The 25,297-nt window shown below is 43.4% G+C and overlaps 1 protein-coding gene across 1 annotated transcript in view; it reads left to right on the top strand.

Moving 5' to 3' along the window:
* The window catches only part of LOC106611270 (endoribonuclease Dicer), a 78,851-nt gene that overhangs the window by 10,234 nt on the left and 43,320 nt on the right, over window positions 1-25,297 (top strand). Inside the window, 17 exon segments of the mRNA XM_045724952.1 lie at window positions 11,464-11,521; window positions 11,654-11,721; window positions 12,333-12,532; window positions 12,796-12,958; window positions 13,277-13,407; window positions 13,739-13,873; window positions 14,217-14,377; window positions 14,575-14,743; window positions 15,999-16,157; window positions 17,431-17,738; window positions 17,949-18,081; window positions 23,027-23,148; window positions 23,335-23,455; window positions 23,726-23,880; window positions 24,042-24,174; window positions 24,491-24,566; window positions 24,867-25,006. Coding sequence (XP_045580908.1) covers window positions 12,419-12,532; window positions 12,796-12,958; window positions 13,277-13,407; window positions 13,739-13,873; window positions 14,217-14,377; window positions 14,575-14,743; window positions 15,999-16,157; window positions 17,431-17,738; window positions 17,949-18,081; window positions 23,027-23,148; window positions 23,335-23,455; window positions 23,726-23,880; window positions 24,042-24,174; window positions 24,491-24,566; window positions 24,867-25,006 — 2,220 coding nt within the window. The 5' untranslated portion in view covers window positions 11,464-11,521; window positions 11,654-11,721; window positions 12,333-12,418.

Here is a 25,297-nt window from a genome sequence, read left to right as displayed (position 1 = left end):
ACCGACCAAGTTTAGCCCTGACCAAATTCCGATTTACTATTACAAAAGTTTGATTACCTTTGATGTTCTTCGTTAGAAGGCACTCCCAGGACTGCTACTTCAATAACAAATGTTGGTTTGGTTCAAAATAATCCATAGTTATATCCAAACAGCGGCGTTTTGTTCGTGCGTTCAAGACACTATCCGAAATGGTAAATAAGGGTCACGAGCATGGCGCAATTCGTGACAAAAGATTTCTAAATATTCCATTACCCTACTTCGAAGCATGTCAACCGCTGTTTAAAATCAATTTTTATGCCTATTTTCTCGTAAAAAAGCGATAATATTCCGACCGGGAATCTGCGTTTAGGTAAACAGACGAAAGAAAACAAAGCATTCTGTCGACGCGGGCACGAGCCTGAGTCTCACAGTACTGTAACCAGCCACTACCCAAACGCGCTACTTTTTTTCAGCCAGAGGCTGCAAAGCCACGATTCAGCTTTTTGCCGCCTTCTGAGAGCCCATGGGAGCCGTAGGAAGTGTCACGTAACAGCAGAGATCCTCTGTAATGGATAGAGATAATGAAGAAGGGCAAGAAATTGTCAGACAGGGCACTTCCTGCATGGAATCTTCTCAGGTTTTGGCCTGCCAAATGAGTTCTGTTATACTCACAGACACCATTCAAACAGTTTTAGAAACTTTGGAGTGTTTTCTATCCAAAGCCAATAATTATATGCATATTCTAGTTTCTGGGCAGGAGTAATAATCAGATTAAATCGGGTACGTTTTTTTATCCGGCTGTGAAAATACTGCCCCCTAGCCATAACAGGTTAACTAGCGAGAGAACTAGCCAAACTACACTATGTTTTGAATTGGCTATCTAGTTAGTTTGAATGTCATTATTATACCTCTCTGTCTCTCCCCCCGGCAAGGGCCTACTGGTACACGCTGGTGAATCACACACCATGACTTTTCCAGGATTTTAATTGCTGACCAAAAATGAACTATAATTGTTGAAGTAACTTGCTAGCTAGCAATGAATATCAACAAATGAGGCTTTAATCTCAAAAACGTGTCTAGTAACTGCATGATTGAAAGACCGCTTGTGCCTGTCAATGCAGGCCTACAATAATTCTACTCCAACGCGCACTGCAGAGATTGGGAGGACAGTGTGCAACAAATTGCATCCGGAGGACACTGATCCAGTTCGGATCGGAGTAGCCTAATTGTTTGATATTGCGATTTTTGCGGGATTCTGACAACTTAAATCTATATTTTTGTTGTCCGATAATTTAAAAAAAAATTCCCCAGGCAAGCGGACAAGCGCTGATGTCGAGCCCTTTTATATTTGTTATTTTTGATATTTTTGAGTTTGGTACAATGTGTTGAAAGATTTTTTTTTCCCCCACTGAAGGCCACGGTTCACCACTGAGCAAACATGTCTATAATAGATATAAAGACTGTTATAATCCCGTCCCCCCCTTACCAATAGTGAGCGTGCAACTTTCAAACAATTCCCCCCGTTTCCCCTTCCTAATAGTGAGCGCGCAACTTTCAAACAATTCCCCCGTCTCCCCTTACTACTAGGGAGTGCGCAACTTTCAAACAATTCCCCCCACTCTTCCCTACCAGCGAATCAAGGAAATTCTAACGAGCATGACAAAGTTTAAAGATATTTTTTTACGAACGTGAAGAACAGTAATGTTAAGAGTAAAGTAGGAGCCCCAGGTTTCAACTAGGCGATAAGATAGTTTCATGAAAGGAGTGTATACAATGCCTTGCAAAAGTATTCACCCCCTTGGTGTTTTTCCTATTTTGTTGCATTACAACCTGTAATTTAAATTGATTTTTATTTGGATTTCATGTAATGGACATACACAAAATAGTCCAAATTGGTGAAGTGAAATGAAAACAATTACTTGTTAAAAAAAAAAGAGAAGTGGTGCGTGCATATGTATTCGCCCCTTTTGCTATGAAGCCCCTAAATAAGTTCTGGTGCAACCAATTACCTTCAGAAGTCACATAATTAGTTTAATAAAGTCCACCTGTGTGCAATCTGTCACATTATCTCAGTATATTTACACCAGTTCTGAAAAGCCCCAGAGTGTGCAACACCACTAAGCAAGGGGCACCGCCAAGCAAGCGGCACCATGAAGACCAAGGAGCTCTCCAAACAGGTCAGGGACAAAGTTGTGGAGACGTACAGATCAGGGTTGGGTTATAAAAAAATATCTGAAACTTTGAACATCCCACGGAGCGCCATTAAATCCATTTATTAAAAATTGGAAATAATATGGCACCACAATAAGCCTGCCAAGAGAGGGCCGCCCACCAAAACTCATGGACCAGGCAAGGAGGGCATTAATCAGAGAGGCAACAAGGAGACTAAAGATAACCCTGAAGGAGCTGCAAAGCTCCACAGTGGAGATTGGAGTGTCTGTCCATAAGACCACTTTAAGCCGTGCACTCCACAGAGCTGGGCTTTACGGAAGAGTGGACAGAAAAAAGCCATTGCTTAAAGAAAAAAATAAGCAAACACGTTTGATGTTCGCCAAAAGGCATATGGGAGACTCTCCATACATATGGAAAAAGGTACTCTGATCAGATGAGACTAAAATTGAGCTTTTTGCCATCAAGGAAAATGTTGTGTATGGCGCAAACCCAACACCTCTCATCACCCCGAGAAAACCATCCCATTTTCCATCGGCAGGGACTGGGAAACGGGTCAGAATTGAAGGAATAATGGATGGCGTTAAATACAGGGAAATTCTTGCGGGAAACCTGTTTCAGTCTTCCAGAGATTTGAGACTGGGACGGAGGTTCACCTTCCAGCAGGACAATGACCCTAAGCATGATGTGCAAGTAAAGATACTGGGGTGCAATTAAAAAAAAAAAAAAAAAAACAATATGGGGAGGAGGTAGTTGGGTGGGTTATTTACAGATGGGCTGTGTACAGGTGCAGTGATTGGTAAGCTGCTCTGACAGCTGATGCTTATAGTTAGTGAGGGAGATATGTCTCCAGCTTCATTGACTTTTGCAATTCGTTCCAGTCATTGGCAGCAGAGAACTGGAAGGAAAGGCAGCCAAGGGAGGTGTTGGATTTGGGATGACCAGTGAAATATACCTGGAGTGTGTGCTATGGGTGGGTGTTGCTATGGTGACCAGTGAGCTGAGAAGGCGGGGCTTTGCCTAGCAAAGACTTATAGATGACCTGGAGCCTGTGGGTTTGGCGACGGATATGTAGCGAGGGCCAGCCAACGAGAGCATACAGGTCGCAGTGGTGGGTAGTATATGGGGCTTTAGTGACAAAACGGATGGCTCTATGATAGACTACATCCAATTTTCTGAGTAGGGTGTTGGAGGCTATTTTGTAAATTACATCGCCTGAAGTCGAGGATCGTTAGGATTGTCAGTTTTACGAGGGTATGTTTGGCAGCATGAGTGAAGGATGCTTTGTTGCGAAATAGGAAGCCGATTCTAGATTACATTTTGGATTGGAGATGCTTAACCTGTTAGGGCTAGGGGGCAGCATTTGCACGTCTGGATAAAAAAATGTACCCGATTTAATCTGATTAGTACTCCTGCCCAGAAACTAGAATATGCATATAATTATTAGCTTTGGATAGAAAACACTCCAAAGTTTCTAAAACTGTTTGAATGGTGTCTGTGCGTATAACAGAACTCATTTGGCAGGCAAAACCCTGAGACATTTTCTGACAGGAAGTGGATACCTGATGTGTTGTATTACCTTTAAACCTATCCCATTGAAAAACACAGGGGCTGAGGAATATTTTGGCACTTCCTATTGCTTCCACTAGATGTCACCAGCCTTTACAAAGTGTTTTGAGTCTTCTGGAGGGAGATCTGACCGAACAAGAGCCATGGAACGATGATGTCCCATTAGACACCTGGCGCGCGAGTTCATGTTGGGTACCCTCGTTCCAATACGTTATAAAAGAGTATGCATTCGTCCACCTTGAATATTATTCATGTTCTGGTTAAAAAAGGCCCTAATGATTTATGCTATACAACGTTTGACATGTTTGAACGAACGTAAATATATTTTTTCCCCTCGTTCATGACGAGAAGTCCGGCTGGCTTAGATCATGTGCTAACAAGACGGAGATTTTTGGACATAAATGATGAGCTTTTTTGAACAAAACTACATTCGTTATGGACCTGTGATACCTGGAAGTGACATCTGATGAAGAGAATCAAAGGTAATGGATTATTTACATAGTATTTTCGATTTTAGATCTCCCCAACATGACGTCTAGTCTGTATCACAACGCGTATTTTTCTGGGCGCAGTGCTCAGATTATTGCAAAGTGTGATTTCCCAGTAAGGTTATTTTTAAATCTGGCAAGTTGATTGCGTTCAAGAGATGTAAATCTATAATTCTTTAAATGACAATATAATATTTTACCAATGTTTTCTAATTTTAATTATTTAATTTGTGACGCTGACTTGACTGCCGGTTATTGGAGGGAAACGATTTCCTCAACGTCAATGCCATAGTAAAACGCTGTTTTTGGATATAAATATGAACTTGATAGAACTAAAAATGCATGCATTGTCTAACATAATGTCCTAGGAGTGTCATCTGATGGAGATTGTAAAAGGTTAGTGCATCATTTTAGCTGGTTTTATGGTTTTGGTGACCCTGTCTTTGACTTGACAAAACATTACACACAACTCTTGTAAATGTACTGTCCCAACATACTCTAAATTTATGCTTTCGCCGTAAAACCTTTTTGAAATCGTAAAACGTGGTTAGATTAAGGAGATGTTTATCTTTCAAAGGGTGTAAAATAGTTGTATGTTTGAAAAATTTGAATTTTGACATTTATTTGGATTCAAATTTGCCGCTCTTGAAATGCACCTGCTGTTGATGGAGTGCACCACGGGTGGCACGCTAGCGTCCCACCTAGCCCATAGAGGTTAATGTTGTTGAGAGTTTACTGTCCAACCAGACACCTAGGTACATTGGTTCTAGAGGTCGACCGATTATGATTTTCACCGCCGATACCGATTATTGGAGGACCAAAAAAGCCGATACCGATTAATCGGCCAATTAACCTGTTATGGCTAGGGGGCAGTATTTTCACGGACGGATAAAAAACGTACCCGATTTAATCTGATTAGTACTCCTGCCCAGAAACTAGAATATGCATATAATTATTAGCTTTGGATAGAAAACACTCCAAAGTTTCTAAAACTGTTTGAATGGTGTCTGTGAGTATAACAGAACTAATTTGGCAGGCCAAAACCTGAGAAGATTCTGTACAGGAAGTACCCTGTCTGACCATTTCTTGGCCTTGTTGATTATCTCTATCTATTACAGGGGATCTCTGCTCTTACGTGACACTTTCTACGGCTCACATGGACTCTGAGAAGGCGGCAAAATGCTGAATCGTGGCTTTGCAGGCTCTGGCTGAAACAAAGTAGCGCGTTTGGATAGTGGCTGGTTACAGTACTGTGAGACTCAGGCTCGTGCCCGCGTCGACCCGAAAGCTTTGTTTTCTTTCCTCTGTTTAGCTAAACGGAGATTCCCGGTCGGAATATTATCGCTTTTTACGAGAAAAATGGCATAAAAATGGATTTTAAACAGCGGTTGACATGCTTCGAAGTACGGTAATGGAATATTTAGAAATCTTTTGTCACGAATTGCGCCATGCTCGCGACCCTGATTTACCATTTCGGATAGTGTCTTGGAACGCACGAACAAAACGCCGCAATTTGGATATAACGATGGATTATTTTGGACCAAACCAACATTTGTTATTGAAATGGCAGTCCTGGGAGTGCATTCTGACGAAGACAACAAAGGTAATGAAACTTTTGTAATAGTAAATCGGAGTTTGATCAGGGCTAAACTTGGTCGGTGTCTAAATGGCTAGCCGTGATGGCTGGGCTATCTACTGAGAATATTGCTAAATGTGCTTTCACCGAAAAGCTATTTTAAAATCGGACATATCGAGTGCATAGAGGAGTTCTGTATCTATAATTCTTAAAATAATTATGTTTTTTGTGAACGTTTATCGTGAGTAATTTAGTAAATTCACCGGATGTTTGCGGGGGGTATGCTAGTTCAGAACGTCACATGCTAATGTAAAAAAGCTGTTTTTTTATATAAATATGAACTTGATTGAACAAAACATGCATGCATTGTATAACATAATGTCCTAGGGTTGTCATCTGATGAAGATCATCAAAGGTTAGTGCTGCATTTAGCTGTGGTTTTGTTTTTTGTGACATTATATGCTAGCTTGAAAAATGGGTGTCTGATTATTTCTGGCTGTGTACTCTGCTGACATAATCTGTTTTGCTTTCGTTGTAAAGCCTTTTTGAAATCGGACAGTGTGGTTAGATTAACGAGAGTCTTGTCTTTAAAATGCTGTAAAATAGTCATATGTTTGAAAAATGGAAGTTTTCGGATGTTAGAGGAATTTGTATTTCGCGCCACGCCCATCATTGGATATTGGAGCAGGTGTTCCGCTAGCGGAACGTCTAGATGTAAGAGGTTAAAATAAATCAAAATCAAAAATGTTTTTTTAACATTTTTTTGGTTTATTTGTAATAATGACAATTACAACAATACTGAATGAACACTTATTTTAACTTAATATAATGCACCAATAAAATCAATTTAGCCTCAAATAAATAATGAAACATGTTCAATTTGGTTTAAATAATGCAAAAACAAAGTGTTGGAGAAGAACGTAAAAATGCAATATGTGCCATGTAAGAAAGCTAACGTTTAAGTTCCTTGCTCAGAACATGAGAACATATGAAAGCTTGTGGTTCCTTTTAACATGAGTCTTCAATATTCCCAGGTAAGAAGTTTTAGGTTGTAGTTATTATAGGAATTATAGGACTATTTCTCTCTATACGATTTGTATTTCATATACCTTTGACTATTGGATGTTCTTATAGTGACTTTATTATTGCCAGTGTAACGGTATAGCTTCCGTCCCTCTCCTCGCTCCTACCTGGGCTCGAACCAGGAACACATCGACAACAGCCACCCTCGAAGCAGCGTTACCCATGCAGAGCAAGGGGAACAACCACTCCAAGTCTAAGAGCGAGTGACGTTTGAAACGCTATTAGCGCGCACCTGGCTAACTAGCTAGCCATTTCACATCGGTTACACCAGCGGTCCCCAACCTTTTTTAGGCCACGGACCGGTTTAATGTCAGACAATATTTTCACGGACCGGCGGATAAAGGACCACCGCTCAGTCAGACTGCTCTATCAAATCATAGACTTAATTATAATATAATAAACACACAGAAATACGAGCCTTAGGTCATTAATATGGTCGAATCCGGAAACTATCATCTCAAACGTTTTTCTTTCAGTGAAATACGGAACCGTTCCGTATTTTATCTAACGGGTGGCATCCCTAAGTCTAAATATTCCTGTTACATTGCACAGCCTTCTATGTTATGTCATAATTACGTAACATTCTGGCAAATTAGTTCGCAACGAGCCAGGCAGCCCAAACTGTTGCATATACCCTGACTCTACGTGCAATGAACGCAAGAGAAGTGACACAATTTCACCTGGTTAGTATTGCCTGCTAACCTGGATTTCTTTTAGCTAAATATGCAGGTTTAAAAATATATAGTTCTGTGTATTGATTTTAAGAAAGGCATTGATGTTTATGGTTAGATACATTCGTGCATGCGCTTTTGTTAAATCATCCCCCTTTTGGCGAAGTCGGCTGTCTTTGTTAGGAAGAAATAGTCTTCACTGTTTGCAACGAGCCAGGCGGCCCAAACTGCTGCATATACCCTGTTGCAAGAGAAGTGACACATTTTCCCTAGTTAAAAGAAATTCATGTTAGCAGGCAATATTAACTAAATATGCAGGTTTAAAAATATATACTTGTGTATTGATTTTAAGAAAGGCATTGATGTTTATGGTTAGGTACACGTTGAAGCAACGTGTACCTAAGCGATTATATGCAACGCAGGACAGGCTAGATAAACTAGTAATATCATCAACCATGTGTATTTAACTAGTGACTATGACTGATTGTTTTTTATAAGATAAGTTTAATGCTAGCTAGCAACTTACCTTTGCTTCTTACTGCATTCGCGTAACAGGCAGGCTCCTCGTGGGGTGCAATGTAAAGCAGGTGGTTAGAGCGTTGGACTAGTTAACCGTAAGGTTGCAAGATTGAATCCCCGAGCTGACAAGGTAAAAATCTGTTGTTCTGCCCCTGAACAAGGCAGTTAACCCACCGTTCCTAGGCTGTCATTGAAAATAAAAATGTGTTCTTAACTGACTTGCCTAGTTAAATAAAGGTGTAAAAAAAAAAAACGGCCTAATCGGGATCCAAAAATAACGATTTCCGATTGTTATGAAAACTTGAAATCGGCCCGAATTAATCGGCCATTCCGATTAATCGGTCGCCTTCTAATTGGTTCCTCCTTTAAAGTAGTCATACTGCGGCACACTTAAAGGCGTGCTGCCTCAGCATTCTGTGACACGTCATTTATTTCTCAGCCATTTTTTTTCTGTTACTTCAAGTTATTGCTAGTTTGACCACCAGAGGGCATCTTTGAGAAGCATTTGATTGTATTCCCTATTGGCATTACCAGAGAATTTAAAACCTTTTTTGTAATAACATAGTATATGGGATTGATTTTAAGAAATTTGGCTTAATTCATTTGATTAATATTATGGTGTTTCTATTCAGAGAAAAAGGAAAAAACGAAACCCTCACGATTTCTATGGCGCTGTACAACGTGACGTCAGGAGTAGGCTACAGGATCAGAGGATTCTAAGTTGTTTGCCTTCATTAGCCAACTTTGTTCCAATATTTCTGTAAATCAGTGATATTTATTCCCATAGTAATTCGTTATAGAATGGATCCATAACTAAATCAACATCTTCATTTTGAGAGTATTTTTTTTTTAATCCTTATTTTTTTAACAAAATAAGTTTTTGTTTATTAGGTTACTGTGCAGTCGGCAATAAATACTGTAGTAAACATGGGAAAGTGCCTAATTCCTTACATAAGGGAGAGCATGCCATAGGGGTAGCCAGGTGGAAAGCATGGCTGGCCGTAGAAAAATGCTTATTGAAATTCTCGATTATCGAAGATTTACCGGTGGTGACAGTGTTTCCTAGCCTCAGTGCAGTGGGCAGCTGGGAGGAGGTGCTCTTATTCTCCATGGATTTAACAGTGTCCCAAAACTTTTTGGAATTAGTGCTCCAGGATGCAAATTTCTGTTTGAAAAGGCTAGCCTAAGCTTTCCTAACTGACTGTGTATATTGGTTCCTGACTTCCCTGAAAAGTTGCATATCGCGGGGGCTATTCGATGCTGATGCCGTACGCCACAGGATGCCTGGTTCTATCAGCTTACTGTTTGATGAAATAACACGCGTGACTCGAGGGAGCCAGAGATCTAGATAACCAGAAGAAGAAAAAAACGTACCCTGACCCAACTATTCTCCTCCTGCTGGCTTTCGCATGTTCTGCCATTACTCTCCTGAAGTTGCTGGTAATAGGCTATATGGGGAGTTGGCAACCTTTCTCATGTGGAATGCCAATTTGTATGACCATTTCTACCGATCTGCGTGCCAGTTCTGGTTTTCATATGCACATTTTCGTGGAACAGTTTCATTTCATATATAATAACGTCTTATCTCAAAATCAATGTCGCGTGGTTAATCAAATTTCTCTCCAAATCTAACTGAAAATTATCAACCTAAAAAGTAACTTCTATTGCCGTTGCCAAATATGTAAAAATAGCCTACAAAAAGGCAACAAATAAACATTGCAGCCTGCAGGTAGGAAATATCCTGATAGTTATTACTTTTTTTAAATCCTATAAATCACATTGGCTACACATGGCTTTTCTGCAAGGAACTTGGAACATTGTATCAACTATTAACTTCAGTTGGCCTCAAGCTTGCACTAGCAAACTTGCAACATTGTATAAAGTATCCTGGGCCCTCAGTTTCCTGCTCCAGTGAGCTTGGGACAGACACAGCTGTAGGCTATTTGCGCAAGGGATAAGAAGCAGAGCTTGACTTTGGCAAGAGCTCACCAGAGTGGAGCATCTCAAATGTTCTACTGTTTGAGCTCCTGTTCTTCTTATAGAATATTAGCACAAAAGTATTGTGGAGCTCCTGTACCTATATATATATATAAACAGTACCAGCACCCAAGTCAAGCACTGATAAGAAGTAATCAGGTAGGCCTGTTTTATTACGTTTCTACTGGATCACACAGAGTGGTTATCGAAAGGGAGAGGGCTGGAAAGATTTTTCCGATAAATTGAGGTACTATTGTCATTCTCAACGGATGTAAAAACATCGTTTGTTTGCTTGCTTTTTGAGGTGAAGAAAACATTACTTTGAGAAGCTCCACAGCTTAACGTACCATTTGGTATGGTACGTTAAGCTAATCAAAAATACTATCAGATACCCAAATTGACACATTTTATATGCAAAGGTGTCATCCAAAGGTGGCTACTTTGATAAATCTCAAATATAAAATATATTTTGATTTGTTGAACACTTTTTTTGGTTGCAACATGATTCCATATGTGTTATTTCATAGTTTTGATGTCTTCACTATTCTACAATGTAGAAAATAGTTCGAATAAAGAAAAACCCTTGAATGAGTAGGTGTTCTACAAAATTTTGACCGGTAGTGTACTTATGTGTAATCAGGTGCTCGTCCTTACTCAACATTGACAGGAGCGCACCAAACAAGACACTGACTAAATTGAATTGACTTAACTTTGTGCGCTCTGCGAACAATGTGTCAATTCCGAGAATGAGAATGGTAAGACTGGAATAATAATATATTGAATGCATTAACATAAATCACCATAACCTTTTTCAGATTAATTCACTGAGATGGGTGCAGATAGATAGATAGATATATATACTACTGCTCGACTAAAAAGATCTAGGTCGACCAACAGCCAATCGACCAGTAGACTAATTGGGGTTAGGCCTAATATAATTGTTTATTTTATTTATATATGCTTGTATGTTCTCTCTCAGCATGGCGTCAGAGACACTGGCACACCATCCCATTCCCTAAGTAGTGTACTACCTTTGACCAGGGCCCATGGGGGCTCTGGTCAAAAGTAGTGCACTATATATGGAATAGAGTGCCATTTGGGATGCAGTCAGCGAGAGGGAGCCAACCGCCTTTTAACTAACAGCAAATGTGATCACTCTATAAAAATGAGGGCTTGTGCTGGCTGAGCAGAAATTACTGCTGGGATTGGTTGCAGCTGTGTTGAGCTGTGGTAGTCAGGGCAGGCGTGGGGTCTTAATTTTAGGGCGGCAACAATGTGTTGAAAAGCTAGTGTCCATCCAGAATTTAGATTCCCCCACCGCCCTCCTTACTCCACTCCCCTCCGGCCCACACCAGAGAACTCTCCCATTTCCTCCCATCAAGATGTCTGTGCTCTCATGTATTTTCCCTTTCTGTCTGTGATTTCTGTTTAGGAAGGAAGAATCTTCAGCTTCTCAAGCCCTGCCATTACAGCCAGTCAACTGCATAGAGGTAAAATACATTTTACCATAAGCCTGACATATGATAGTTATCTAGGAAACAACAGTTTCATTTGCTTTTGTGCAATAGGTCTATCAATGGGTTTGATGTTAAGGGGGTTGTGTTGTGTGTTTCTCTGTACAGCTCCTCTAGTTGAGATGAAGCCTAGAAGAAGTCCTGCCTGGCCCATCACAGAGTCTATGCCGCTACTTGTAAGTATACATTTCACTTGTGTGAATATGATGTTTGTTATTGATCATGTCTTGTCAAAAATATTAGTAATTATTGTATTACTGGGAACATCATGCTGTCTGTTGCTTCCTGAACCAGTTAGATTAAATGATTTATTATTGGTCATGTCATTCAATAATATTAGCAATTATTGTATTAGGGCAATTCCATGGTGACAGTGATGCTGAGACTCAGCTTTTTCACTATACAATGTATGTCAAACAAAAACCATTTATTTCAAAGTTTAACAAACCATACAACTCTATGCACAAGGACTACTTTTAACAATTTCCACTGACATTTTTACAAAAACAGTGCAGATGCAAAGTTTGCTAACAGAATGATGGCACAAACAGCTCCAACCGTCATTCTGTTACTGAAGTTTGCATCTGCACTAAGTCTGCATCACTCTGTTACTGTGGAATTGCCCATAATTAGCAACATCATGCGTGCATGCTGTCTGTTTCTTCCTGAACCAGTTAGCTTTAGAGGAGAATGATTAAATTATTGATCATGTCATTCAATAATATTAGCAATTCTTGTATTATTAGTAACGTCATGTCTGCATGCTGTCCGTTTATTTCTGAACCAGTAAGCATTAGAGGGGAAAGATGAAATTAGATAAAAAATAAAGTGGAAGAGTGGAGGACCTCACCCCCAGCATCCCCCAAAAGCAGCATGGCAGGACTCCAGCTGGTCACCCCCGCCTCCAATCCCATGGGGCCTTTCTTTGGTCTCCCGTGGCAACAGGAGGCCATCCACGACAACATCTACACGCCTAGGAAATATCAGGTGAGGAATGAGCAAGTAGTCTAACTAACAATTGACATTTGAGCTGAACTGACAGTTTAAACAGACAATTGACTATGCACTAGGAGAGTGCATTGCGTTGTATGTAGACATTGGTACTTTCACCATTGACCTTTCGCTCAATAAACTGCCAACATTCGTCAGTGTACGGCATCTATCTTTTATTTCAAGAGTTTATTTATTTGTAACCAGTTATAGTGCACAACGTTTGAAACTAATGACTGTGACCTCATCTGCCCTACCAGGTTGAACTTCTTGAAGCAGCTCTTGAACACAATACTATTGTCTGCTTAAATACTGGCTCAGGGAAGACCTTTATTGCAGTACTCCTAACTAAAGAGCTCTCCCACCAAATCCGGGGAGACTTAGTCGAACAGGGGAAGAGGACAGTTTTCCTGGTGAATGCAGGTAGCTACATTTAAAGTCGCAGATAAATGTACTATTTGGTGCATCCCATTTCTTCACACTTTTCTCAAAGTGTGCACGTCCACTCCCTGTCATGCATTTAAAAGCATTGGATTGGTGTAAGCATTGGTTGGAGGGAGTTTCACCATTGTTAAATCCATTTCAGGCAGAGTGGAAGTGCACACTTTAAGGGGAAGGTTGAGAAGGGTGGAGAGTCACAATGCAGCCTTTTATAAGTATGAACTTCTAATACGTGTACATCAATATGATTGAGACCATGATTCTTCTGTTTTCCCCTTATCTGTTCCATGGTAAATAAAGCATCGTCTGTGATTCAGCAAGCAGCTAGTGTTAGGACCCACTCCGATCTCCAGGTTGGAGAATACATGTGTGTGGAGAAGACCTCATCATGGTCCAGGGAAAAGTGGAGCCAAGAAATGATTGAAAATCAGGTGCCGTTCATTGAACAAACTTTCTGGAAAATTACCAATTGTTATCAATTTTCATATAATTCTAAGCAATTGCCAGAATAAAGTACCAATTGTTACAGAGTTCTTTCATGATAAATACCAGTGGTAATTCTACAAAATAGAACATTACCAAAGTTTTCTCCCCTCAATTTCAACAACTTTGAAAAATAACACTGATTACCCCCAGTGTCTTGTCCATAATGGGGAGAGGTTATTGATTGTGTTCATCACAGAATACTGTCACACAACTGTCATCTATTCTTGGAGGCAATATGCCATCCTCTGCTCACTCTATCCATCATTTCTGTTCTAGGTGCTCGTTATGACGTGCCATATCTTCCTGCATGTGCTGAAGAGTGGAGTGTTGCCACTATGGAAACTCAACCTGGTGGTGTTTGATGAGTGTCACCTGGCAATCACGGACCATCCCTACCGGGATATAATGAAGGTACATTTACTATCTGTTCTACGTAGCTATGCATTCAACTGTCGCTTGAAAGCCAAGCACATACTCTTCCTTCCCTGTATGGCGAAAGCCAAGGCCTTATGGAGATCGGAGATTATTCATTATATTGTTCCCCATTTTGTAGATGAGAATAGTGTGGTTAGTCAGCCTTCATTATTGGACCCCATTGGAGGCTGGCCAATGTTTTAGCATTTTCCTTGTTTTAGGCTGGCTCAGTCTTCCTGTCTCCAATTTCTTTGTTTCCAGCGATGTGATTACTGAAACATAGATGAAGAGACAGCAATGTGTGGGCTCTCATTTCAGCTATATGTATCTCCCATTTCAGCTATGTGAGGGCTGTCCGTGCAGCCCTCGGATCCTGGGCCTCACTGCATCCATTTTGAATGGTAAATGTGACCCGTCTGAACTGGAACAGAAGATCCAGAACCTGGAGCGGATCCTGCAGAGCAATGCAGAGACAGCTACTGACCTCGTTGTCCTTGACAGGTAATTTTACACATCATGGCCTGTATTCACAAAGCGTCTCAGGTACCTCCTGTGCACATAATCTAAGGGCTCGATTCAATCCGTATTGTGTAAGTTCAGCTGTATAGCGCGATTCATATGTTAAGGTAATTTCCGATTGAGCCGACATATGCAGCGTTTACCATGAACTGTGTGTGTTGTGTGTGTGTGTGTCTCAGATATGCCTCCCAGCCCAGAGAGGTGGTACTGGACTGTGGACCCTACCTGGACAAGAGCGGCCTCTCAGAGCATCTACTGAGCGAGCTGGACGAGGCTCTCCACTTCCTCAACGACTGCAACATACCTGTGTCTCGAGAGGACAGAGACCCCACCTTCATATCCAAACAGGTCTGTCCCCACCTTCATATCCAAACAGGTCTGACCCCACCTTCATATCCAAACAGGTCTGGCCCCACCTTCATATCCAAACAGGTCTGGCCCCACCTTCATATCCAAACAGGTCTGACCCCACCTTCATATCCAAACAGGTCTGACCCCACCTTCATATCCAAACAGGTCTGACCCCACCTTCATATCCAAACAGGTCTGGCCCCACCTTCATATCCAAACAGGTCTGGCCCCACCTTCATATCCAAACAGGTCTGGCCCCACCTTCATATCCAAACAGGTCTGGCCCCACCTTCATATCCAAACAGGTCTGGCCCCACCTTCATATCCAAACAGGTCTGGCCCCACCTTCATATCCAAACAGGTCTGGCCCCACCTTCATATCCAAACAGGTCTGGCCCCACCTTCATATCCAAACAGGTCTGGCCCCACCTTCATATCCAAACAGGTCTGGCCCCACCTTCATATCCAAACAGGTCTGGCCCCACCTTCATATCCAAACAGGTCTGGCCCCACCTTCATATCCAAACAGGTCTGGCCCCACCTTCATATCCAAACAGGTCTGACCCCACCTTCATATCCAAACAGGTCTGGCCCCACCTTCATATCCAAACAGGTCTGGCCCCACCTTCATATCCAAACAGGTCTGGCCCCACCTTCATATCCAAACAGGTCTGGCCCCACCTTCATATCCAAACAGGTCTGACCCCACCTTCATATCCAAACAGGTCTGACCCCACCTTCATATCCAAACAGGTCTGACCCCACCTTCATATCCAAACAGGTCTGACCCCACCTTCATATCCAAACAGGTCTGACCCCACCTTCATATCCAAACAGGTCTGACCCCACCTTCATATCCAAACAGGTCTGACCCCACCTTCATATCCAAACAGGTCTGGCCCCACCTTCATATCCAAACAGGTCTGGCCCCACCTTCATATCCAAACAGGTCTGGCCCCACCTTCATATCCAAACAGGTCGGCTAATGAGAATGTGTGCATAGTCCTAATCTAAACCCGTGATTATTGAATAGCAAAAGTATGTTTTAAGGGAGAAGTGAGTCTGGTCTGAAGCTTAAGAAAAGAAAGGAAATTCACATGAGCACCACAAATGTTTTCTGGCACACAGCTTTGACCTATTACAGGAGCTCTGTTGGCCTACTGTACCTCAAACAACATGTAGGCTAATACACATACGTTTTTTAGGATGAAAACATTCTCAAAGATCCTCATTGAATGATTTCCTTCCCCAGGTGCTGAGTGACTGCCGGGCGGTGCTGCTGGTACTGGGGCCGTGGTGTGCCGACAAGGTGGCTGGCATCATGGTGAGGGAGCTGCAGAAGTACATCAAACACGAACAGGAAGAGATCAACAGGAAGTTCCTGCTCTTCACCGACACCATCCTGAGGAAGGTATGTGTGTAACAACTTACTCTTGTGTATGTTCTTTGTGTGATTCCCGTTGAGTTTGGTCTCCTGTGTTGCTATGTAGGCCTAGCTGAGGTTTGTAAAGCGCTTGCGTAACATCCATTGCTGTAATAAGGGCATGACATCCATTGTTGTACCTACATGTTATAAGCAGACCACCATAGTCCCTGTGCCCAAGGAAGCGAAGGTAACCTGCCTAAATGATTACCACCCCGTAGCACTCACGTCGGTAGCCATGAAGTGCTTTGAAATTCTGGTCATTGCTCACATCAACAGCATCCTCCCAGATACCCTAGACCCACTCCAATTCGCATACCACCCCAACAGATCCACAGATGACGCCATCTCAATTGCACTCCAAACTGCTCTTTCCCACCTGGACACAGGAAAACCTATGTCGGAATGCTATTCATTGACTACAGCTCAGCGTTAAACACCATAGTGCCCATGAAGCTAAGGACCCTGGAACTGTACACCTCCCTCTGCAACTGGATCCTGGACTTCCTGACGGGCCGCCCCCAGGTGGTGAGGGTAGGCAACAACACATCCGCCACGCTGATCCTCAACATTGGGGCCCCTCAGGGGTGTGTACTTTGTCTCCTCCTGTACTCCCTGTTCACCCACGACTCCAACACCATCATTAAGTTTGCTGACGACACAACAGTGGTATGCCTGATCACCGACAACGATGAGACAGCCTATAGGGAGGAGGTCAGAGACCTGGCAGTGTGGTGCCAGGACAACAACCTTTCCCTCAACGTGATCAAGACAAAGGAGCTGATTGTGGACTACAGGAAAAGGCGGGCCGAACACGCCCCCATTAACATCGAGCAACTGCTCGGCATCTGACCATAAGGCGCTACAGAGGGTAGTGTGTACTGCCCAGTACATCACCCAGAGCTTCTACCCCCAAGCCATAAGACTGCTGCTGAACAATTAATCAAATGGCCACCGGACTATTACATTGACCCGCCCCATTTGTTTTGTACACTGCCTGCTAATCTCTGTTTATTATCTATGCATAGTCTGTTTGATTTGATTTGGCTTCATGACATACATGGTATTGATTGCTTTTAGTATTTTGTGTTGCTGTGCAATCTAGTGTGTGTGTGTGTGTGTGTGTGTGTGTGTGTGTGTGTGTGTGTGTGTGTGTGTGTGTGTGTGTGTGTCGTACGTACAAGGGCAAGTGAATTTCCCCTCTTGGTACAGGATAGGTCCACAGAGTTTATTATGAAGTTATTTCTTCCTGGTGTCCTAGGTCCACGCCCTGTGTGAGGAACTCTTCTCCCCGGCCTCTCTGGACCTGAAGTTTGTGACCCCGAAGGTCATCCGTCTCCTGGAGATCCTCCATGAGTACAAGCCCTTTGAGAGGCAACAGTTTGAGAGTGTGGAGTGGTACAACAACCGCAACGAGGACAGCTACGTGTCGTGGAGTGACTCGGAAGACGAAGACGAGGATGAGGAGGTGAAGGAGAAACCCGAGGCTAACTTCCCCTCGCCGTTCACCAACATCCTGTGTGGGATCATCTTCGTTGAGAGGCGCTACACGGCCGTCGTCCTCAACCGGTACGCATCTGGTGTTCAATGCCATTTTGGCTCAAATGTGTGATACCTCTGCTACACCGTCTCCTTGGATTGTTTCTTGTACACTGCTCAAAAGACTAGAAGAATGGAATGAATTGTATTGAATTAACTTTGTGATTTAGCAGTATATTTTTGGGGGAGGATTTCGGTTGTCTTAATACCATTTCCATGATTACTGTCCATCTGTGACAGGCTAATAAAGGAGGCAGGGAAACAGGACCCGGAGCTGGCCTACATCAGCAGTAACTTCATCACAGGACACAGCATCGGAAAGAACCAGCCACGCAACAAGCAGATGGAGGTGGAGTTCAGGAAACAGGAAGAGGTGGGAACACAACATCTTGGATTGTGACATTATCCCATCTGTTTACATCGAAATTTACCTACCCCTACATTAGTCTGTGTCTGTCTGTGTCTGTCTGTGTCTGTCTGTGTCTGTCTGTGTCTGTCTGTGTCTGTCTGTGTCTGTCTGTCTGTCTGTGTCTGTCTGTCTGTGTCTGTCTGTCTGTCTGTGTCTGTCTGTCTGTGTCTGTCTGTCTGTCTGTGTCTGTGTCTGTCTGTGTCTCTGTGTGTCTGTGTCTGTCTGTCTGTGTCTCTGTGTGTTTATGTCTGTCTGTGTGTCTGTCTGTGTGTCTGTCTGTGTGTCTATGTCTGTCTGTGTGTCTGTCTGTGTGTCTGTCTGTGTGTCTCTGTCTGTGTGTCTGTCTGTGTGTCTCTATGTCTGTCTCTGTCTGTCTGTCTGTGTGTCTCTATGTCTGTCTCTGTCTGTCTGTCTCTGTCTGTCTGTCTCTATGTCTGTCTGTCTCTGTCTGTCTGTCTGTCTGTCTGTGTGTCTCTATGTCTGTCTCTGTCTGTCTGTCTCTGTCTGTCTGTGTGTCTCTATGTCTGTCTCTGTCTGTCTGTCTCTGTCTGTCTATGTCTATGTCTGTCTGTGTCTGTCTGTCTGTGTCTTGTCTGTCTGTGTCTATGTCTCTGTCTGTGTCTGTCTCTGTGTCTATGTCTCTGTCTGTCTCTGTGTCTATGTCTCTGTCTGTCTCTGTGTCTCTGTCTGTCTATGTCTATGTCTGTGTCTGTCTGTCTCTATGTCTGTCTGTCTCTATGTCTGTCTGTGTCTATGTCTGTCTGTGTCTATGTCTGTCTGTGTCTATGTCTGTCTGTGTCTATGTCTGTCTGTGTCTATGTCTGTCTGTGTCTATGTCTGTCTGTGTCTATGTCTGTCTGTGTCTATGTCTGTCTGTGTCTATGTCTGTCTGTCTGTGTCTATGTGTCTGTCTGTGTCTGTGTGTCTGTCTGTCTGTGTCTGTCTGTGTATGTCTATCTGTCTATGTCTGTCTGTGTCTATGTCTGTGTCTATGTCTGTCTGTGTCTATGTCTGTGTCTATGTCTGTCTGTGTCTATGTCTGTCTGTGTCTATGTCTGTCTGTGTCTATGTCTGTGTGTGTCTCTGTCTATGTCTGTGTCTGTCTGTCTCTATGTCTGTCTGTCTCTATGTCTGTCTGTCTCTATGTCTGTCTGTCTCTATGTCTGTCTGTGTCTATGTCTGTCTGTGTCTATGTCTGTCTGTGTCTATGTCTGTCTGTGTCTATGTCTGTCTGTGTCTATGTCTGTCTGTGTCTATGTCTGTCTGTGTCTATGTCTGTCTGTGTCTATGTCTGTCTGTGTCTATGTCTGTCTGTCTATGTCTGTCTGTCTATGTCTGTGTCTGTCTATGTCTGTGTCTGTCTGTGTATGTCTATCTGTGTCTATGTCTGTGTCTATGTCTGTCTGTGTCTATGTCTGTGTCTATGTCTGTCTGTGTCTATGTCTGTCTGTGTCTATGTCTGTCTGTGTCTATGTCTGTGTGTGTCTCTGTCTATGTCTGTGTCTGTCTGTGTCTGTCTGTGTCTGTCTGTGTCTGTCTGTGTCTGTCTGTCTGTGTCTATGTCTGTCTCTGTGTCTATGTCTGTCTGTCTGTGTCTATGTCTGTCTGTGTCTATGTCTGTCTGTCTCTCTGTCTGTCTGTGTCTATGTCTCTCTGTCTGTCTGTCTGTCTGTCTGTGTCTGTCTGTGTCTGTCTGTGTCTGTCTGTGTCTGTCTATGTCTGTCTATGTCTGTCTATGTCTGTCTGTCTCTGTCTCTCTGTCTATGTCTGTCTGTCTCTGTCTCTATGTCTGTCTGTCTGTCTCTGTCTCTATGTCTGTCTGTGTCTCTCTGTCTGTCTGTCTGTGTCTGTCTGTCTCTGTCTGTCTCTGTCTGTCTCTGTCTGTCTGTCTGTCTCTGTCTGTGTCTATGTCTCTCTGTCTGTCTGTGTCTGTCTCTCTGTCTGTCTGTGTCTCTGTCTCTCTGTCTCTCTGTCTGTCTGTCTGTCTGTCTGTCTGTCTGTCTGTCTGTCTGTCTGTCTGTCTGTCTGTCTATGTCTGTCTGTCTGTCTATGTCTGTCTATGTTTGTCTATGTCTGTCTATGTCTGTCTGTCTCTGTCTCTCTGTCTGTCTCTGTCTCTATGTCTGTCTGTGTCTCTCTGTCTGTCTGTGTCTGTCTGTCTCTGTCTGTCTCTGTCTGTCTCTGTCTGTGTCTGTCTGTCTCTGTCTGTCTCTGTCTGTCTCTGTCTGTGTCTGTCTGTCTCTGTCTGTCTCTGTCTGTCTCTATGTCTCTCTGTCTGTCTGTGTCTATGTCTCTCTGTCTGTCTGTGTCTATGTCTCTCTCTCTGTCTGTCTGTGTCTATGTCTGTCTGTCTCTATGTCTGTCTGTCTCTGTCTATGTCTGTCTGTCTCTATGTCTGTCTGTCTCTATGTCTGTCTGTCTCTATGTCTGTCTGTCTCTATGTCTGTCTGTCTCTATGTCTGTCTGTCTCTATGTCTGTCTGTCTCTATGTCTGTCTCTATGTCTGTCTGTCTCTATGTCTGTCTCTGTGTCTGTCTCTCTCTGTGTCTATGTCTCTATGTCTGTCTCTATGTCTGTCTGTCTCTATGTCTGTCTGTCTCTATGTCTGTCTCTATGTCTGTCTGTCTCTATGTCTGTCTCTATGTCTGTCTGTCTCTATGTCTGTCTCTGTGTCTGTCTCTCTCTGTGTCTATGTCTCTATGTCTGTCTCTATGTCTGTCTCTGTGTCTGTCTCTCTCTGTGTCTATGTCTCTATGTCTGTCTCTGTGTCTGTCTCTCTCTGTGTCTATGTCTCTATGTCTGTCTCTATGTCTGTCTCTATGTCTGTCTCTATGTCTGTCTCTGTCTGTCTCTATGTCTGTCTGTCTGTCTCTATGTCTGTCTGTCTCTATGTCTGTCTATGTCTGTCTCTGTGTCTGTCTCTCTCTGTGTCTATGTCTCTATGTCTGTCTCTGTGTCTGTCTCTCTCTGTGTCTATGTCTCTATGTCTGTCTCTATGTCTGTCTCTATGTCTGTCTCTGTCTGTCTCTATGTCTGTCTGTCTGTCTCTATGTCTGTCTGTCTCTATGTCTGTCTGTCTCTATGTCTGTCTGTCTCTATGTCTGTCTGTCTCTATGTCTGTCTGTCTCTATGTCTGTCTCTATGTCTGTCTCTATGTCTGTCTGTCTGTCTGTCTGTCTGTCTCTATGTCTCTATGTCTGTCTGTCTCTGTCTGTCTGTCTGTCTATGTCTATGTCTCTCTGTGTCTGTCTGTCTCTGTCTCTATGTCTGTCTGTCTCTATGTCTGTCTGTCTCTATGTCTGTGTGTCTCTATCGTCTGTCTCTATGTCTGTCTCTATGTCTGTCTGTCTATGTCTGTCTGTCTATGTCTGTCTGTCTATGTCTGTCTGTCTATGTCTCTCTGTGTCTGTCTGTCTGTCTATGTCTGTCTATGTCTATGTCTCTCTGTGTCTGTCTGTCTCTGTCTCTATGTCTGTCTGTCTCTGTCTGTCTGTCTGTTTCTGTCTCTATGTCTGTCTCTATGTCTCTATGTCTGTCTGTGTCTGTCTCTCTGTCTGTCTGTGTCTCTGTCTGTCTGTCTGTCTGTCTGTCTGTCTGTCTGTCTGTCTGTCTGTCTGTCTGTCTGTCTGTCTGTCTATGTTTGTCTATGTCTGTCTGTCTCTGTCTCTCTGTCTGTCTCTGTCTCTATGTCTGTCTGTGTCTCTCTGTCTGTCTGTCTCTGTCTGTGTCTGTCTGTCTCTGTCTGTCTCTGTCTGTCTCTGTCTGTGTCTGTCTGTCTCTATGTCTCTCTGTCTGTCTGTGTCTATGTCTGTCTGTGTCTATGTCTCTCTCTCTGTCTGTCTGTGTCTATGTCTGTCTGTCTCTATGTCTGTCTGTCTCTGTCTATGTCTGTCTGTCTCTATGTCTGTCTGTCTCTATGTCTGTCTGTCTCTATGTCTGTCTGTCTCTATGTCTGTCTGTCTCTATGTCTGTCTCTATGTCTGTCTGTCTCTATGTCTGTCTCTGTGTCTGTCTCTCTCTGTGTCTATGTCTCTATGTCTGTCTCTGTGTCTGTCTCTCTCTGTGTCTATGTCTCTATGTCTGTCTCTATGTCTGTCTCTATGTCTGTCTCTATGTCTGTCTGTCTGTCTGTCTGTCTCTATGTCTCTATGTCTGTCTGTCTCTGTCTGTCTGTCTGTCTATGTCTATGTCTCTCTGTGTCTGTCTGTCTCTGTCTCTATGTCTGTCTGTCTCTATGTCTGTCTGTCTCTATCTGTGTGTCTCTATGTCTGTCTCTATGTCTGTCTCTATGTCTGTCTCTATGTCTGTCTCTATGTCTGTCTCTATGTCTGTCTGTCTATGTCTGTCTGTCTATGTCTGTCTGTCTATGTCTCTCTGTGTCTGTCTGTCTGTCTATGTCTGTCTATGTCTATGTCTCTCTGTGTCTGTCTGTCTCTGTCTCTATGTCTGTCTGTCTCTGTCTGTCTGTCTGTTTCTGTCTCTATGTCTGTCTCTATGTCTCTATGTCTGTCTGTCTCTGTCTGTCTGTCTGTCTGTCTGTCTATGTCTGTCTGTCTGTCTGTTTCTGTCTCTATGTCTCTCTGTCTCTATGTCTGTCTGTCTCTGTGTCTATGTCTGTCTGTCTCTGTGTCTATCTCTGTCTCTGTCTGTCTGTCTGTCTCTATGTCTGTCTGTCTCTGTCTCTATGTCTGTCTGTCTGTCTCTCTATTCCTCTCTCGCTCTCTCTGTCTGTCTCTGTCTCTCTATTCCTCTCTCGCTCTCTCTGTCTGTCTCTGTCTCTCTATTCCTCTCTCTGCCTCTCGCTCTCTCTGTCTCTCTGTCTCGCTCTCTCTGCCTCTCTGTCGCTCTCTGCCTCTCTCTCTCCCCTCCTTCTATTCAGACCTAACCATATTTCCTCATTATCTGTCAGGTTCTGCGTAAGTTCCGTGCCCACGAGACCAACCTGCTCATAGCGACCAGCATCGTGGAGGAAGGGGTAGATATTCCCAAGTGTAACCTGGTGGTGAGGTTTGACCTGCCTACTGAGTACAGGTACAGCACTGCCTGTCCATCCACTACCTTGTTGCTTCTTGCTCAATGGACTAATGGCTTCTCTTTTTGTTATGTTTTATATTGTTCCCTATCCCGTTCTACAGTTTGTTCCTCTTTTTTGAAGCATGTAAAGTGTGTTGTGACCCCTGGTAAATGCACTTTTAATAAACTTTGACTTGACTGTAGGTCCTACGTTCAGTCTAAAGGCCGAGCCAGAGCTCCTGTCTCCAACTACATCATGCTGGCTGAAAGTGAGAGGACCAAGACCTTCGAGGAAGACCTGAAGACCTACAAGGCCATAGAGAAGGTGTGGTATTCAGAGCCTGTCCTCAAGGTCCCATGTGTCTGTCTGAGGAACACAGGGGTTCTCAGAGATTTGTTTAAGGATGCATCCCAAATGGCACCCTATAGCGTAGTGCACTGTACTGTATAGGGAACTATCTGCATGTTTTAATTGATTTGTGTGTCTGTCCACAAGGCCCGTCCTTGGATGATATGAAAGGTCCTTGGTGTTTCTCTACTAGTATTGTGACAACCCTAATACTGATGACTGTAGGTCTTCTCTTGACGTCTTCAGATCCTGAGAAACAAGTGTTCCAAGGCAGCAGGGGTCGGGGACTTTGAGGTGGAACCGGTGCTGGATGATGACAACATTCTGCCTCCCTACGTGCTCCGCTCTGAGGAAGGAGGACCCCGCGTCACCATCAACACGGCTATCGGACACATCAACAGGTAAAGAGAGAACCGCCAGCGCTGCTTTGAATCTGTGAAAGATATATACAGGTTTAAAAGGGTTCTCATTGGAAACTCTAAATGGACTGAGAACAAAATATGTTTGATTTTCTTTTAATTTGGCTGTGGATGGTCTGGTGTGCTAATGACCCTCTCTCCAGATACTGTGCCCGTCTGCCCAGTGACCCGTTTACCCACCTGGCACCTAAGTGTAAGACCAAGGAGCTGAAGGATGGGCGCTACCAGTCAACCCTCTACTTGCCCATCAATTCCCCTCTACGGGTGCCCGTCGCTGTGAGTCTCAGGCTTTCCTCGTTGATTTGATTTGTTGGTCTGATTGATTTGATTTGTAGGTCTGATTCACAAATGGCCGTATTGCCTATATATTCCAGCTCTGGTCAAACGTACTGCACTATATAGGGAAAAGGGTGCCTTTTGGGACACTTACACAGTGCTTTCAGGTGCACAAATGGCTGTAGTAGGCTACATGGGGGCGAAACTCACCTCATCCACCACCAATGTTGTAGCATCCACTTTTTCCATTTGAGACGTCAAGATTCAGTGTGTTTTATGGATGTCTTTGAGACCAATGTACACTTTTTCATGGCAGGGGCCAATCATGAACTGTGCACGACTGGCAGAGAAGGCAGTGGCACTACTTTGCTGTGAAAATCTTCACAAAAAAGGTCAATAAAATTAAACTATTTGATTGTTAGAATATCCTTCATCATGCAGTGCTCTCTGCAGCTAGTCCCTGATTGTGTATCTCCTTCCCCATTTCTTTCTGTCACCCTCCCTCAAATCTCTCTCTCTTCAAGCTTGTGGGAATGTAACTGAATTTGCTGGGATGTGAGGGGGGTTCAGTTTGTCCTGGGAGAGGAGGGGGACCGGGTATTAACTGCTGTACAGTGACATTTAACTTCTTGGGCATTTTATTTTGCTATACTTCTACGGTAGTTAAATGGTTCTGCCTTTCTCTTCTCCAGGTGAGTTGGATGACCACTTGATGCCTGTGGGGAAAGAGACAGTGAAGTATGAGGAGGAGCTGGATCTCCATGACGAGGAGGAGACCAGTGTTCCAGGCAGACCAGGATCCACCAAGAGGAGGCAGTGCTACCCTAAAGCTGTGAGTTGTCACCACACTGGATGCTACCCTAAAGCTGTGAGTTGTCACCACACTGGATGCTACCCTAAAGCTGTGAGTTGTCACCACACTGGATGCCACCCTAAAGCTGTGAGTTGTCACCACACTGGATGCATCCCTAAAGCTGTGAGTTGTCACCACACTGGATGCCACCCTAAAGCTGTGAGTTGTCACCACACTGGATGCCATCCTAAAGCTGTGAGTTGTCACCACACTGGATGCTACCCTAAAGCTGTGAGTTGTCACCACACTGGATGCATCCCTAAAGCTGTG

Source organism: Salmo salar, chromosome ssa09 (genome assembly GCF_905237065.1).
Source record: "Salmo salar chromosome ssa09, Ssal_v3.1, whole genome shotgun sequence".
NCBI classification, from domain to species: domain Eukaryota; kingdom Metazoa; phylum Chordata; class Actinopteri; order Salmoniformes; family Salmonidae; genus Salmo; species Salmo salar.
The sequence above is the reverse complement of the archived record's forward strand: the minus strand, read 5'-3'. Positions and strand labels throughout refer to the sequence as shown.